The 17,172-nt window shown below is 36.4% G+C and overlaps 1 protein-coding gene across 1 annotated transcript in view; it reads right to left on the bottom strand.

Annotated features, from left to right (window-relative positions):
* Positions 1-3,162: 3,162 nt before the first annotated feature.
* The window catches only part of IPO5 (importin 5), a 42,651-nt gene continuing 28,641 nt past the window's right edge, over positions 3,163-17,172 (bottom strand). Inside the window, exons 16-26 of the mRNA XM_027674657.1 lie at positions 16,538-16,670; positions 16,323-16,444; positions 15,715-15,811; positions 15,062-15,234; positions 14,513-14,624; positions 13,880-13,935; positions 11,957-12,079; positions 11,108-11,327; positions 7,550-7,778; positions 5,836-5,977; positions 3,163-3,314 (exon numbers count right to left, since the gene is read on the bottom strand). Of these exons, the coding sequence (XP_027530458.1) occupies positions 3,228-3,314; positions 5,836-5,977; positions 7,550-7,778; positions 11,108-11,327; positions 11,957-12,079; positions 13,880-13,935; positions 14,513-14,624; positions 15,062-15,234; positions 15,715-15,811; positions 16,323-16,444; positions 16,538-16,670 (1,494 nt within the window). The 3' untranslated portion in view covers positions 3,163-3,227. The remainder of the gene's footprint in view (positions 3,315-5,835; positions 5,978-7,549; positions 7,779-11,107; positions 11,328-11,956; positions 12,080-13,879; positions 13,936-14,512; positions 14,625-15,061; positions 15,235-15,714; positions 15,812-16,322; positions 16,445-16,537; positions 16,671-17,172) is intronic.

Raw genomic sequence — 17,172 nt, 5'->3', positions numbered from 1 at the left:
GCTACAAAGCCAATACATACATGCATACACAGAGTCAATAGGAATTTCACCTTCCTTAATTCTTTATTTCATCAAAAATTCCAACTGTGCAACACATTTTACTCTCATGCATGTACTCCATACATGAGACTGATAGTTCTAGGTGTGTAGAGAACAACAGAGAACATTTGGCATAACAACTGTTCTATGCTGGGGAATACCAGCCCTTGCACTCAGCATTACTTTGAAGTCTCTGCAGAGAAAAAGCAATGACAGAATGCCACAGCAGTACACAAACCCCATGTTGAAAGCATGAAGTCTACAAGTCACTTTCTTACATAGATTTTGCACAGGATTCTCAGGGGGATCTTGTAGGCAAAGCCAGGCAAACAAGACTAGACATTTATCTGAATATCTGCCATGAACATCCTAGAGCTGCAAACAAAAACGCAAGTAGTTTCACCTTCAGAACAATAAGAACAGATGGGAGTCTAGACGGGAACTCACCCACGCTTCAGGAGATGAGTTACTTTTCAAAGCAGTGCTCATGAATAGTAGTTACTATAATATGCTTATTAAATAAGCTAATGGAACTCCAGTGCTGGAATAGAGTCCAACAGGTGGGGAGTTTTCTAGTTGTGTTTTACTGCTAAATACAACTTTGAACACTTGTGTGGATGTCCAGGGTGGATTCAGTACCTCTTTGTTTGGCCAAAGCAGAGCACTGCTATTGTTTGCAGTGCTCTTTACGCTACATTAGGTACATCTCTTAAACCAAGCAATAGCTGAGCAGTTTGTTAAAGCAAGATTGGAGTTATACCCAGGAAAAATGGTTGAATTAAAACGACAGCTCTTCCCGTATCAGTACCACAGTCAAGATTACTTCAGCTCCTTCCTAAGGATGACACTATTTTTTCATAGCTGCAGATAAAGCTATTGTTCTACTATACTTTCTTTGGGCAACAGTACTTCAGTGCAGTGGAAGAACAGGAATTGTTGCCTGCTTAAAAATTCTGTATTAAGGAACAAGAAAAGCCAAGATTATTGAACCAGACAGCTTTTAAATATGTGGAAAGGGAGTGTAGAGTTTTTAAAGGTTGTGAGACTTGAGAATAATGCTACAGAAAATTTTGGATTAACACTGACAAGTTCAGTGGGGGCAGGCAAGAGATCTCTAGGTATGCCCTGGAACCAACCTACCTGGCAGGCTGACACAGTGACTCAGTGCCCTTTGCTTTGATAAAATGCACAAAGTTGCTCTGTGCTGGCTCTGGCACACAGAGCAATGCAATCTCCTGGTTCTGTTTGTTCTCTTTACTTGGATTGAATGGCAGAAAAGAAGATTACAGTTGATCCATTAGGAGAGCAATTCAAATGCACTACGATTTTCTCCATACAGTGTTAGTTCAAAGAAGGAAAAAAAACTCTAAGCCTAAAGCTTTGAGAAAAAGTACAAAAAGCATGCTGCAGGGAAAAAATTACGAAACTGAAATAACAAATACTTAAAGAAAATCAAACCCCACAAACAAGAAAGATGATGGATATAATATAGCCCAATTGTAGTCAGGACCAGTGCTTGAGATAACTGACCTGACTTACTGGTTCTCTCATAGTATTGGTATCTAATCTTTAATATGTATCTTCGAGATGCATGAATGCTTAAATTTCTGTCAATACAAGATTAACAATACTGAACAAAATGAAAACTGGACCAGAAAACTGCCACAAACTTTGTGGCACTGTTTCAGTTGCCTCTAAACAAACTACATCGTCAACTCATAGGGTTAAGGCAGTTTGTCTCAGAAATATCTGGATATAATGGTCCTGGGCTGCTTTTGGTACACCTTATTCTGTAATGTTTTCTTTTCTGAAATGTTTTCTTTTCTGAAACATTTCCAAAGACAAAACTAAGTTTATTCTTTAGTAAGAGAGGCATTTATTACAGGTAAAGTTCTACCCTTTCTTGTCATAAAGGAAGAAAACTTATACCCTCTTTGAAAATATTTTCTGTTTCAAGAGACAACTTGAAGAACTTGACTTGAAGAACACTCCAGAAAAAACTGAGGTTTTTAAAGATCGATATATAAACTAACAGCTTCGAAGTAATAACAGACTGTAAAAACACCACTCACCTTTGTTAGAAATCAGACACTCTATGCTTATGTTTGCTGCTAAATTATGTATTGCTCTCGCAGTACCAGAAAGACCTGAGAAGCTTTTTTGATTCTTTCAGGTCAGACTGTCAAATGCATGATTGTTTTAAACAAAACACAGGCTACTGTAACAGGATCGCTGCCTGCCAGATCATGTTGCACATTTTCAGCTGGAACAACACTACAATTTATAAGTTAAGAAATGCAATTTCATCTGAACATGAAAAACATTTTAAAGTCAAGATATGCAAATTTACCGTCATACAAGGAATGTCATTAAGTCTCCCTTCTACACATTCGGGTGAAAAATTTGTTAAAAAGTCAAGAAACAAAAAGCATAAAATCTGTAATAGGCAACAATATACAAAGTTTCAAATATAAAATCGAGACTTGTATAGTTTGTTATTTGCATTTTTTCACAAGAGTAAATTAAAAGAACCACACATCACTGAAATTCTACACAAGCTTCTCATGTTTCAATGTCATTTATTGAGGAGTGAATGAGATACTGTCAGACATGCCAAAGAGACTTCACATTCAAGGGCTGGAAGCTGAACAGCTTTCCTCATTGAGTCACTGTACAAGTTGTTTTTGGGAATCGAAAGTGCAATCAATGAGGTCTTCATGCTCGATGTTTGTCTTCAGTTTTTCATATTTTGATCTACTAAGTTGTTGGGCAGAAGGACACTTTCTACCCTACAAAGACTCACACTCCAATTAATACAATTAACACTAGATGTAGAGAAACGTTTATCTGTTATAACGTACATCTACTGCTGAAGATCTTATGTCTAATGAGAAAATTCATCTTGTTTCCCTTTCACCATCGTATGGATGGCTTATACCGTTAGAAAAATACTCTTCAGTGCTATTGTAGGGTTTACAGGAAACTTCTTCCATGTGTGGGATAGAAACCGATTTAAACACCATTCTGAAAGAATGCTTCTCCCTGCTGCCACTGCCTGTAGGTTGCAGAAGAATGGCCTACACGCACTACAGTTCTGGTTTTACTCAAAAAAGAAACAAAAGAAACCTAAACAATAGGGAAAACGTTTATTTGGAGTTAGTTTTCTTGCAGATGATAATTAAGGCCCTTCAAGCAGAGTTTAGGAGCTCCTGTATGGCTGCCTGTTGATCTGCATTGAGCTGTGATATGCATTCTGTCCACAGTCCTCCGGATGTCTAGAAAACAAGTGAGAAGTGGTCTTTATGCAGGCTGACAAGCATCCAAGGCACATCCTAAACTTTTCTATGTTTACAAAGCTCAAAATTCACTCAGCTTATTCCTGTAATACATATGTCAAAGAAAAGAGACTGACATTTTCAGTTATATGTGGTGCTACAGAGGTTCAACTAGAGATGCTCCAGAAGGCTGAATAGCAGCAGAGTAATTGATTTGAAACTCCTGGGAACTCCCTATAACTAAGTGGGCCAATTGACAACTGATTCTTTTATGTTAACCACAGCCTAAATCACTTGCTCTGTGGTGCACTGAAATTAACAGATCAATGATCAAGCCAAACTGAACCCTGCCTCCTCGTGAGAGTGTTTTGGGCACTGGTGCAGCAGTAACACACTCTGAGCTTCAAAGTGAGCACTGTGATTACAGCATGACGTGCTACAGATGCTATGTGTAGATGTGCAAAATTCTGCTGCCAACACACAGTGTTGCGCTGTAGTGAAAAGAAAGGTAAATTACATCCCAGAGAGACGTACAGAGCATTTATCTGGGTAAATCCATCATCTGTGTTACCACAGCCCTTAGCTGAGACATCTGCTTTTAAAACCACCATCAGTAGGCTGGTTCTAATGGTATCAGTACATGTTGATAATAAACAAGGTTGGAAAAAAAGTATTTGTTAATTTATCAATAGAGGCTGGAAGCAACTGGCACCCTGCTTTCTTGAGGACAATGACAGGAAAAAAAATTGCAGGTGATTGACTATAGGTCTTCAGATTGGCTTTAGTGATAACAGTATACTTGAAGTAAATAAAAAAAAACAGTTTAATTTATATTTGTTATATTTTACTTTCAGTTATATTATAAGGCCCTTTTCTCAAACAATTTAAAAAAATGGATTCACAAAATTCAAAAACAAAGGCTCTCAAATTTAAGTTTGCAGTTTCTAGTTTTAAATAACATTGGGCATTTTAGACTCTCAATTTATGATGAAATATTGCAAAATTAAATGTGCTCTTCCAGCATTTGTGAAAAACATTTCAATTGATACATCACACTGAAATATTTCTGGCCTGAGATTACCTAAGCATGAGGAAAAAAGTTTATATTCAATTCCAATTATGACCATAATGTTGCTCATGTCAGACACTGGCAGTGAAACAGTCAAGTCTTTCACCTGGAATCTGGGAAGCAGCAGCAGGCAGACTTGCTAGCAACTACACAGCCTTTAAAACTCCTATCATAGGATAAAACATTTACAGCGGTTTACTAAAGACAAAATATTATGTGTGAAGAAAGACAGGATCGGTAACAGCATGCTAAAATTGTATTTTTTAAAAGAGATGACTTTTTCCTCCACAGTCTGAAGGTAAATCATTTAGCCAATGATGAAGTCTTATTTCATATTAATGTTCCTGTCATTCCTGGCCAAAACAAGACTTTGCTGTACACAACTAATTTACACATCTATGGGCCATTGTATTGTTAAGAATTAATTATTATCTAACCTTGATGATTTGAGGTAAAGTAAGCAAATGCATTAGCATACCCTAATACAAAGTTCCATTCCCAGACTTTAAGTACTAACAGCAAGGACCTGTATCTGTCAGCCAGAATCTAGAGCAGCACTTACACCACCTTCACTTTGAAACTTTGCTCAATTGCATTCTCTTTATGCCTTCAGAATTGTAACAAGTAATTTTCTACCAGACATAATGGATCTCACAGGCTGATAGACTCATCCAAGTGAATCTTTTCCAACATCAAGTATTCCTAAAATTCTTGAACAATAATTGAAGAGCTCCCTGTGTTTTTATGAGCGACATGCTTGCCAAGCACACTTCTTTCTAGCATTAGGTGCTACATCCACCCGACAACATTTGGCCCTATATCAGATCTGCCCTATTGCACTATCACAACGCTGTAGGGAAATGCTGCTTAAATACTTGGACATCCCCATCACCAATAAGTTACTCATAGCATAAAGGAAGTAAACCTTAATGCAGTTCCCCAAAGGCAGGGAAAACGCTGAGCAGCCACCTATATTTGCATTGGATTAAAAAAGGCAGTAGTAAATTACTTGTGGTTTGCACTCATTTTCTAGCACAGGATCCAAGCCTCTGTTATATTAGTAAGTCACCACAGGGTGCTGGGGACCCTTACAAAAACCATATCTTGAATAAAACCCTGCAGTACACGGTTCATTGATAAAAGGACAGAGATTTCTCTCCAGATTTAAATTTCTGATTCAGAAAAAAATCCGCAAGAAACTAACATTAGCTTGCATGTTAACTGCCTAGCTACACATAGCTACATTTTTTTTCATTAATAAGCTTTATTCAAGTACAAATTTCACCAGGTTTTATCATTAATCATTCAAGGAATGTTCAAGGATCCCCAAGAGCATTGGTTGAAGTGTTATTCTCCAAGGAGTCAGTGCTCTCAAAACTGGTGTAACAGTTTGGTTACTTCTGAAAACAGATTCTAAATGTTCCCTCTATACTAAAGCAAGCATTTATTTACCTGCACTTGGCGAACAACATTAGCCAGCCGCTTGGTACATGGATCTTCATGTTTGATAGCTTCATGAATTTCACCATCCGCAATTATACCAAGTATTCTGGGAAGGTTGGAGTTGTTGGGGCCGAGGACAATTGGGTTATTGCTGTTACAATCAAAATATATATAGATTACAAATAAAATAATGCTTAACTAATTAAGGTAAGCATTTTATATGTAAGTGGACTGATTTTGTATCTTATTCTAAAGCTGCTTATTTACATTTAAGTTTCACACAGCTGAGTAAGAACACACAGCTTTTATACCTGCTGACAGAATGTTCCCCCTACTGTTAATATTTAACCAGCTGATTCTCTAATCAGCCTAAACTTTATCAGGATGAAGTTCTGAACTTTACAGAACAGCTGAGTTCTATGCAGATGGAACTGTAAACTGTGTGACAGAAATACCCTGCCTAAAAGGCCTTATTCCTCTCTCTCCTCTGTCTGTCAGTGCTGCAAGGGGGAGGCAGTTGCGTGACTCGTGTCAGGAGCACCAGTAACTTCAGCTCTCTGCCAGCACTCTCACTGACACAGCAAGCAAGCAGTTCTGCTCCCTCTTTCTAAGCCAAACGTTGGAGTAGAGGAGTATTAGCAACCAGGAATCTGTGTGGAAAACATTAGCTACCTTCCAGCCCTGCCACCTATCACTGCTGGAACACAGAGGCTGTGAATGTAGAACTGGCAGATCTCCAGGGAAGTAGGTGGCCAGGTTGAGCCACCTGCACAGAGCTGGGTACAGAAGTATGCTAGTACTGCAATTCCCGATTTCTATATACCTGTGTGCATGCACAACTGTCAGCATTATTATGGTGTCTCTACACAACTGTTCTATTATCAGTCTAGGGACCTCAGTTACCACCACTCATTTTGAGACTTTGCCTCAATAAAGCACCAAGAGATACAAGATATTCACAAAGTAGAAGAGACTGCAGGAAATTTAAGTTACTTCCTTTATATTTATCTCCTAAGATATAATACAGTGACAATCATAATGTGGCTACTACATAACGCCTCAGAGGCTGATATTCTTTCACTCAGTTATGAAGTGCAACTTGCACCCACACTAGAATGATTTTTTTTTTTTTAATCCAGTGATCTATGGGAGGGAGCACAAATCTAAAGAACAAGCTACGGGACAAGATGCTTTCAATAGTAACTGAAATAATTATCACAAACTTATTAAGGGAAATAACACTGTACCATGAATTTATCCATATTATTTCTCTACTTTATACTTCACTTTGTTGATACTCTAGCTTTCAAAGAGCAAAAAGTTGCAGAAGTACTTTAGAAGGTTAAAAAAAGAAGGCTGCCAGAGCATGTACGCTGCTCTTAAATAAAAAGACCGATCAGTTATTAGTGCTGATATGTAAGAAGAGTATAAAAAATTTCCCTGAAATTTTCTGTAGAAGTTCTCTGCTGATCTTTTCCCATCATGTACACATAAAGCAGCTAGAATTTTTTTCCAGCCATACAGACCTTCGTTAGGATGAGGAGAATGGCTGTTGAAAAAGACAGCAGTAACATCAGGGGAGGCTCACTTCTGACATTTCAAATTATCTTTTCTAAAACACATGCGGATTAACTTGGCAGTTTCTCAGTTTTGGAAAAAGAATGTAATGAAATAACCTGCAAATAGGCTAACTTTCTGCATTAGTGTGAAGACTTTGCCTTACCTCTCCAGTAAGTCACACAGATAGTTGAAAGTATGAACAGCTTCTTCTTTGTCTTCATGAAGTGGAAGCCATGATAACCAGTGTGGGAGGACTTCTTCAACATTTATACAGTCAGGCTTGAACTTCATTATCTTTCCTACAGCTGAAATGCAGTTTTCTGTTGCATTGACATTCTCTTTGGTTTTGGCATCTGGTGACTGAATGACTCTCACCAGCAATGGAAGCGCCTCTAATTGTTAAACAGTACAAGAATAAAGTTTAATGCATGATGAAGGTATGCTTTATTAACATCACAAACTCTACAGGAGACAATCACACGTATTAAAACCAGTATTTTTTGTGTCTCAAGTACCAAAATCCAGTCATTTCAATGTTCAACTACTTCTAGGTTCTTCTCTGCTCAATAATTATCATATGAAAACCAAACAGATAAATAAAGCTCTGCAAGGAAACCCAAGAGAACAGCTGATGCAAAAGTCTGAATTTTCTTAGAAGTTCAAAAGAAAAAAAAATTTTCCCATGTCTCTCAATTGGAGTTATGCAATCTAAAATATAAAAGACACTAACCTTTAAGTAAAAACATAGATAACAAGCATTACCTTTTTAATCTAATAGGCTCTATAAACACAGGATGAGGAAAAGCACTGCTAAGGAGACATTTACAATAATATGAACTGTAGTGCATGCCTGCTGTACATCTATTGCTTGTGTGCACATACATATATAAAAAAATATATACATATAAATACATATATATGTATGTATATATGTACACATACACATCTCCCATCACTAAAAGGTGCCCTAGGGAAAGCTCATACGAGTAATCTCATCTGGTGAATCAAGCTAGCATGGTTTAGATTGCAAAAGTCAAAGAAAGGAAATGCCTTTCAATGAAGGAAAAGTGCCAGTTTTCTTGCTGGGTTAATAGCAATTATATTATTTATTAGTCACATGGGTAAACACACGCACACTTCTAAATAACATTAATGTCATGTGTTTAGTTACTAGAGTCCATGCAGATTTCAGAGCACTCTACATGCATGCAGAACAATTGTTATTGTGTTCTTCTGCTAAAAATAAAATGCTAAAGAGGTGAAATTCTAAATCAGCACAGAAAACAGGCTGTGGAATTGTGCAGAAAGCACACTTCAAAATAACTCCAATTACTGAGGAAGAGAAAGATCTTGCACTTCTGCATTTTGATGAGTAAGTAGCAGCTTTGCAGTTAAAGAATACACAATGACACTTGCTATATTAACTCCACTGAATTATATTTTTGAAGAATTCAGCACCCATGGAAAAATATCATTAACCCTAAACTAGACAAGGATACTTTCATGGGGCTGATAAACACCACAGAACTGCAGAAACATTGGTCATCAGATTCACTAGCTTGTGTATCAAATGCAGGTTAATAATGCTGGATTATTCTGCAAAGCAGAATTTGTTTCAAAGAAGTCTACAATCTCTAGGACAAGCTAGGTCTGCATTTTGCATCTCAGGTTTTCATGACTGCTGAAGCTAAAACTCATCTGTGTTTCTTCACTCCTTAACACTAATGGATGACTTTGTAGGTATGTGTGTCCTTGCAGCGGTAAAATTAAGAGGGCATCAAAATGAATCAGCATAATGTCCTCCCTACAGATTAGCAGACAGATAGATTTCTTCCTACCTATAAGGCAGACCCATTCCACATAGGTGTTGGGTTAGATAATCCTTAAAAAAACCTTTTGACTATGAAAGACCATCTTATATCATAGTAATAGGTTTTTTCCAAGGACCGACTGCTCCACCAATTTTGAGGGCACTGATGTGATTTAGGATAAAGCCCATGCAGTTGATTAAACAACTTTCACAGAGAACAGATGATTATATTCTTCCACCAACATAAGAAATAGAAGCAACATTGATGGTTGCATCAACTGTAACCTTGTAACCCTATTTAGAAAGTTACATAGTTTTTCCTTTCATTTTATTTCTTTGCTCTTTACTAATTCTGGTTTTAGTGCTTTTTGTTTCATCATAATGTAGCTCATGTGCCATTTAAAAGTTCTCTCTATATTCCTGGATTTTTTCAACTGACTGTCAAAAATGCTTCATGTTAATAAATTAATACATCTGCTTTTTCTGAACAGACTGCTATAAAGTTGCAATAGAACAATATGTCAGCATTATATATAGCGAAATTAAATTATAAATAAAAGCTCACAAACATGATGTTTTTCAGAGAAGACAGCAAAACCCATGGGGTAGAAAACTTCTCATGCCATGGATTTGCTTTGTTTCTAATCACAGCACATCTTCATCTATTAAAATAAATCACAAAATTCTTTCATGTATGTACAAAAGGATTTAGAATACTTTTGAGGTGCTTGCTAACAAAATGTATGCTTAAAGGAAAAAGGTTATTTTATCTAAAATTCAATAAAAGGAGAAGTCAAGTGTCTGGGTTTAATCAGGGATTATTTGTCCAAATACTAAGAAAAGGATCAAAGATGTTACAAAGTTTAAGTGGAGCAAGGTAAAATCTAATGAATGAAAAATAAAATTAAGACTTCAACAGATACTAAAAAGCCTCAAAAGTTTCAAAATCAGAACTGTCTAGACAATTCTAAATGTTAATGCTCCTAAGGTACCACTGCTGCTTTTTTTATTTTTTAAAAGACATCTTGATTGTAACCATGTGACAATAATTTACATTAACAATGAAAATTACAACTCTAATTGATGTAGGTAAGATTTGTGTTAAAGTCCTGATTTATCCCTATCAGATGATTCTTATTTTCTTACGTCGTTTAATTCAGCTTTTGTTAACGATTCATGTGAAATACATATTTGAAATACAAATTTAGCTAAATATTTTCTTAAAAAAAAGGAAAAAATTCTGATAAGGGATGCTACTTAGTGTGCAAAATTAACTCTGGCGAATGGCAAGAAGAGCGCAAGCAGACAATAATTTCTTTCAATTTAAGATGAATTTGAAGTTTCTCTAAAACTCGAAACATTCAGAAAGAAAAAGCAGACCAAGTATTTCAGATAAGTACTACCACACTCATTTCATTTCTTACTTAACAGAAATCAGGCTCTTTCTTTATATGTAAAAGGAAAGCAGAGAGCCACATTAGTTGTATTCTAGGCTATTCCTTAATATAGGTCATTTGTATAATTCTTCCAGACATCCAAGGGGTTTTACATTAATATGCAACCCCCTTAGTATTAATAAAAAGCGTCTACAAGACAGGTGTGTATCAGAAAGCTGTTTTTTATGAAATTAACATTTGCATGTCAGATCATATCTTAAAAAAGAATAAGTTAAATCAAGTTTGCTAAGCAGTAAGTGCTGCAACAGAAATGCTAAGCAGAACAACAATAAAAGCCCAAGGAATTCAGGTACTTTATGAAGCCATCATTAGTCTACCACACAGGTTATACTGGCAATCTATTTCACTGTCAAGGGGAAGAGACCTCCACAACCAAAAGTCAAGCAATTTTTAAGTTTATTTCCTCCCACCCAAATCACACATTCAAATAGTTTTATCAGATGCAGGTATGTACCTGGGCAAAAAGGACGGTAGCCTTCCCCCCCGAACTGTGCCATGACTCCAACGCCGTAGGCAGCTGCTTGCCTGACCTCTGGGCTGTTGTCACACACCGACTCCAGCATTGGCCTCAGGAAGTATTCTGCATACTTGAATGAGGCTGGGCTGCAGTGCTCTACAATGTCATCAAAAATGCACAGCCCCCACTGCCGGTCTGGCCACGGCCTGTGTGGACACTGCATCAAAAACAAGTAACATTTTACACACCTTAAAATTTTTATGCAGCCAATGATTATATCGACAGAACAATCACAGGAACAGTGGTCTAGTACTTTTGTTAAAATCTTCCTGGATTAAACTGAATCCTACAAGCATGTAATTGCCTGCAGTTACACTTGCAGCAATATCATAAACAAAACAAAATCCAGATGACTATCTGAACTTATTGAAAGAATAATGATTTTTGGCCAAATCGTTTACACCTCTATTTCACACTCCATTACATATTTTAGTCTCAATTTTTCCCCAAGAGTCTGCAACACTTTTTCGTCCCTCCTCTTGAAATCCATTGTAAAGAACATTGGACACTCTCAGGAAAATTAAATTTCTCAAAACAGTTGTACATGTCAATGATCCGGGGTCTTGCAATCAGAAATTTTAAGTAGCACAGCAGTGCAGTTACTCCAAAAACATAAGGTAATCACTTCAGTCTTGATCCGGAATCATTCTTCAACCACATCTATTTTGTAAAACAGCAATTGCTACATTCTATCTACCAAGTTCTCTAAGAGTCCAGCATGGAAGGCCTATTAACACATTAGAAAAAAAAAATTAAATTCAAATCAAAGGAAAGCAAGGTACTTACAATTAGGTTGACAATTAGTGGAAGTAACCTTTCAAACCATGGCAGTACCTTCTCCTTGTAACTGCTGAATATTGAGTGCAAAATGTCTGATACTTTAGTCAAAATATAAACGTCACTGTCATCCTGAAAGGAAAAGGATACAATTCACGTTCAGACTTATTATCTTTAAAATAGTGGAACTCACATGAAATGCCAAGGTGTCTAAACCAATGGAATAAAGTTGGTTTGTGACTTTTTTTGTAAAACAAAGGTTTGCAAGTTCACTATTTCAAATGTTAGTCTAATTACAGAATGACAGAATCACAGAATGGTTTGGGTTGAGATGGATCTGAAGTTAGTCTAGTTCCAACCCCACTGCACACACAGGGACAACCTTCCACTAGACCATGTTGCTCAGAGCTCCATCCAACCTGTCCTTGAACACTTGCAGGGATGGGGCACTTCTCTAGGTAACATGTTCCACTGTCTCGAGGCACATCACTTGTTACTGATTTCCTTTTGGACACTGAGGCACTGAATGGAATTCTTTGGACATAGCCATCCAGTCAATTCCTTATCTGCTGAATAGTCCATATCCATATCCAATCCATATCTCTCCATTTAGTGACAAGGAGTAGTGTGGGACCCTGTCAAAGGCCTTGCGGTAAGGGCTACATAAACATACTCTGGGATCAAAGGTGTATAACTAAATGTTACTGATTATCATATGCTAATTCTGTCGATATGCCAAGTGACATTCTGGTGCCACTCCTTCTTTCACAGGGTAATGCATACAAGTCTTCCTTCAGACTTCTAAGAAAAAATACAGCAAACATTAAAACATTTTAAAAAATGCCTTGCAACTCTGTTGCAGAGTATGGATTTAGTTTGTCTGAAACTGCTGCTTGCAGTTTCTTTATCAGTATAGAGTGAAACATAAGAAAAAAAAAAGATCAACAAACCATCTAAGTCACTGTCTACAAGAATGAACAGTAAACATTTCAAAGAAGAAAGGAAGAAAAATCAGGAAAGGGTCTTGGTTCAGAACTTGACATTTGTTATTTTTTGATCCCAAGCAGTATGAAGGCAACAGAAATCTATCCTCTTGAATGCTGGCCTAACGTTCCCAAAGGAAAGGGGCTCAAGAACTGCAGTGTTATTAAAGACAGTATTTACATATGGGTGCATGATTTCTTAGGATACATTCCAGAGTCTGCATAAAGGTTAAACTCCTGTAATCAAGCTTCACACCTGCATTGTGTGGCAAAAAAAGTTTCTTAGTTCTTAAATTTACTGAGCATCTTTTGTCTTATGTTAGAAGCAGCAGTGATTTATTATTCTCTATTACCCTCTCCATTCCAATAAAGATCTAATAAAACTATCATATATCTTCTACAATCACTCTCAAACTAAAAAGTCACTTTGGTATTCTCTCCTAAGAAAACACATTATGCCAGTTATTTATCCCGCCATCCTTCTTTGATACTATTTTTGGGCTATTCTTTTTGAGACAGGCTCCTGACGTGACATACCAGATGTCTAGGAATCAGAGGTATGCTCAAGGTTAAGAGCCACCCAGCTCATAAGGCTGAAAGAAAAAGCAAGTCAGCAGGGCTAGGTCTTAGAATAAATATTCTGCTGTTGAATCTGTATCACTGATAAAGTCATCTAAGAATTGTTTAGGGGATGAAGAAAATAAAAAGCTATATCCCAAACTTCTTATTTCAGTATACTGGAAAATGAAACCTTTCATATTTTCTAATTCACACATGTCATGTGGCTCATTTCTTACTGAAGTTTTGAAGGACTATAGTAACAGAACATTCTTCTAGGAAGGAGTAATTCTGAGGATGCACTATGCTTTAACCAGGCAGCACAGCATATTTGTGTAACGTATTTCTATCCTGGTGCTTATGAGTGGAAAAGCTCACCAAATCAACTTACTTCATCTTGTAATGACTCTTCAACTTGCTCATCATAGTCTTCATCTTGTCTTTTCACTAAATTCAAAAAAAAATTAAACCATTATCTTTCTACAAGTGCATAAGAAGCCTGTGAAAGGGAAAAATTATGCAGAAACAAATTTAGAAAACAGGAAACAGTAGTCGGAGATGCAACAGGAACTTTCTGTCTTTAAGAAGCTTCAAAGAGCTTTCACAGAAAAGCAAGTACAAGCCAGCTCATTTTAAGAATGTGTAAAAGCACACCAGCTTGTCCATGAAGACATGAAAAGTGCTTAGAAATAAAAAACTACCATTGCTTTAAGAAAACTGTTAAGACTTCAGATGAAAAAAACCCACAGAAAAGACAACACCAGATATGTGCACTGTATTTCAAGTAAATCTGTCCATCAACTTTTGATTAAACTACAGTATTGCTGCAAATGATGCCATCTTCATACTCCCAGAGCTTACAGATGTAACTCATGGCTTCTGTTTTTCAAAGCCCAATTACCTTACATAAATACACAAATTAAGAAATCTAAACTAAGCTGTTTTTCTGTGTTCAGAAATAATTAGGAGTTCTGCTTTAAAGAACAGCCATATCACACGTTAAAAGGACTTAGTGTTAACTTACCCTGTCTTAATTCTTGATTTTTAAAGTGCTCTTCTAGTTTTCCTTTCAGTATTCCCCCAAGTTCTTCAAAGTGTTCATTGTTAAGGCATCCGTCTCCCATTACCTCAATACACTTGTGAAATAAAATCATCAGTTTTCCAGATTTAAGTTACATGAGCAGTCTTAATGAAATCTAAGCACCCAAAGAAAATTAACACATGCTCTGCTTTAAGGCGAAAATAATATTAATAAAACATTCATACTGTAATCAGTGCTCAAATTACACAAGTAAGGCATAACACCACTATACATTTCATGCCCATAACTTCAGTTGCTTGCAGTTAAAATTAACAAATCTGATAATTGTTTTAGGTTAATACTTCGGTATTTCTGAAAAAAAAAAAAATACAACTTTTTCCATCAGCTGTAACATTTAAAGTCAAATCAAATTTCACATAGAGGAAGCCTTGCATTTATTCCAGCCATGTAAATGAACATCAAACACAGTCCTTTCTTATGGCAAAAAGCTATGGACAGTAACACCACAAAATTTGTAAAGGATAACATTACCTTTGCAAAAGAATGCATTATTTCTGAGAGAACATCTGACTCTGGTTCTGTCCCAATGGCTTTGATGAGTGCATCACACATGAAGTGCCACATCTGTGTGAGGTACTCCGGCCCACGGACTCGAGCACATTCAAGAAGGAGGGGCATCGACTCTGCTGCTGCCACTCGAACACGTTTCATTATTAAGGAAACAAAGCAATCGAATCCAACATAAAGTGCTTTGAATTTAAGCATCCACCACCATAATTAAGCTCTTAGTTTTCTACGCAAAATTTTTTTTTTATTAGTCTCCTGCATTTGATTTCTTAGGTAGACACAGATTAAATCATAGGAAAATTAAACTGTTTGCTATTTCAAAGTGGTTTCAAGCCTGTTTCAAGCCATGACAGAAAAGCTGTTCAAGTTCTCCTTTGCTTTGTTGGCACAAACATCACTTTCTCTACTGATGGTTTATTTAAAAAGAAACTATGGGAAAAAGCAGGATATTTTGCCTAAAACAGTGTGTAAACCAACATCTCTGAAACAATTTCTGCTATAAAGCCAGAGAATATTTTAACACTAACGCTTTCAATTCATTTAGGAAAAAGTAAGCAGGACTTTGATTCTTCCAAACTAAGTTTCTGTTTTCATAGTAGTATTTGTTAATAGGATATCATCATGGAAATAGAACTTCAACAATGGAACCATCAGCTTTACGACTTGTTCTGTGTACTCCACAAATCCTTCTTTTAGCTCTTTCGCATAACAAACCTGAAAAACAGAGCATAGAAATGCCTCCTTTAAAGGAAAATACTAATATTTTTCAACTATATAATGGTGAGAAACATTGTTAAAAGTGCAAGGTTTTTTTTAGTTTACTTTAAAACACATTTACCTTCCCCCTCCACTGTGGTATTTTAAGAAACTCTGACAGCATGAGCTCTCACTCTTAGAGCATGCCTGTATACTTAACTTGAATTCAGAAACAGCAATATTTGCAAAAACAAACTACTTTTTTAACATATCATGCTCCTTAGAAGTTTTGATAACAAAGGAGAACTATCTGTTCATTTTAAAAATTGTAAGCTCCAAACCAAATAAAACTATCTTTAATCAAGTAAGCCACGTGAAACAAAGTGTCTGAAATATAAACTTAGCAGTATCACTCAAAAAACCCCAGAACTATTTCACGATACTACAAAGAATATTTTTGTTACCAACTTTGGCTTCAGGTTCAACTGACCAGCTACACATAGGTCACCAAAACTGTTCTATTACTTACCAGCATCTGGCACGCAGTTGCTTTTTCTTCAAGACCTGCAGTTTTAATTCCAAAACTTTGCTGATCGCCTATGCTTACAAATTCCCAACCATCATCATCACTCATATTCTCCATATCTTGTGCTGTTATACAGAAGGAAGGAAAAATAATCTAAAAGTGCTACAGAATCATTTCTTTCCGTATTTTTTTCAAGAAAATGATCATCTTAAACTTACTATCTAAAAGAGCTACTTCAGGTTTAATGGAGGCAGTCTTCATTAAAGGTCCCATGACAACAGGAAGGTACTGCTGAAATTCCTTTCCAAGAATTTTACACATTCTGGCCCATGCTGAGATCATGTAAGAAATCTAGAAAAGATAAGGAAGTCAGAATTTTCATGTCCCACATTTTAATTTAATGCATACTTAACAGGAAAGCATGAAGGAAAAACATTATACCATAGGCCTTTTAAAAAGACTTTGACAGCAGTGCATAAAACTTACTTTAAAGAGAACTCATCCAAAATGCAATCCATATAAAAATGCATCTCCAAAAGACCTGTCCCAAGTCTTTCTTTCTAACAACACCTTGACAGTACCTCTGATCAAAGCTGCTATACATGTAAGAATGTGACAGTGTAAGATAAACTTATGCAATCATGACTATCTTGAAAAGTTCCTTTCTGAAATGAATTATTTCCCAAATTTAAACAATACTACTGAGCCACACTCCTAAAAATGGCAAAATAAGAGCAAAAAAAGAGTGCAGCACTGTGTTTTCAGAGGAGTATTCGTTTTTAGATGCACAAGTCAAAATAGCTCTCTGCTCATTAGAACAGCTGTTTAACAAGTTTTGTTGAACTATTTATAA

Source organism: Neopelma chrysocephalum, unplaced genomic scaffold, assembly GCF_003984885.1.
Source record: "Neopelma chrysocephalum unplaced genomic scaffold, ASM398488v2 Primary Assembly neopelma1_25, whole genome shotgun sequence".
In the NCBI taxonomy this organism is placed as follows: domain Eukaryota; kingdom Metazoa; phylum Chordata; class Aves; order Passeriformes; family Pipridae; genus Neopelma; species Neopelma chrysocephalum.
This window is presented reverse-complemented; position numbering and strand designations above follow the sequence as displayed.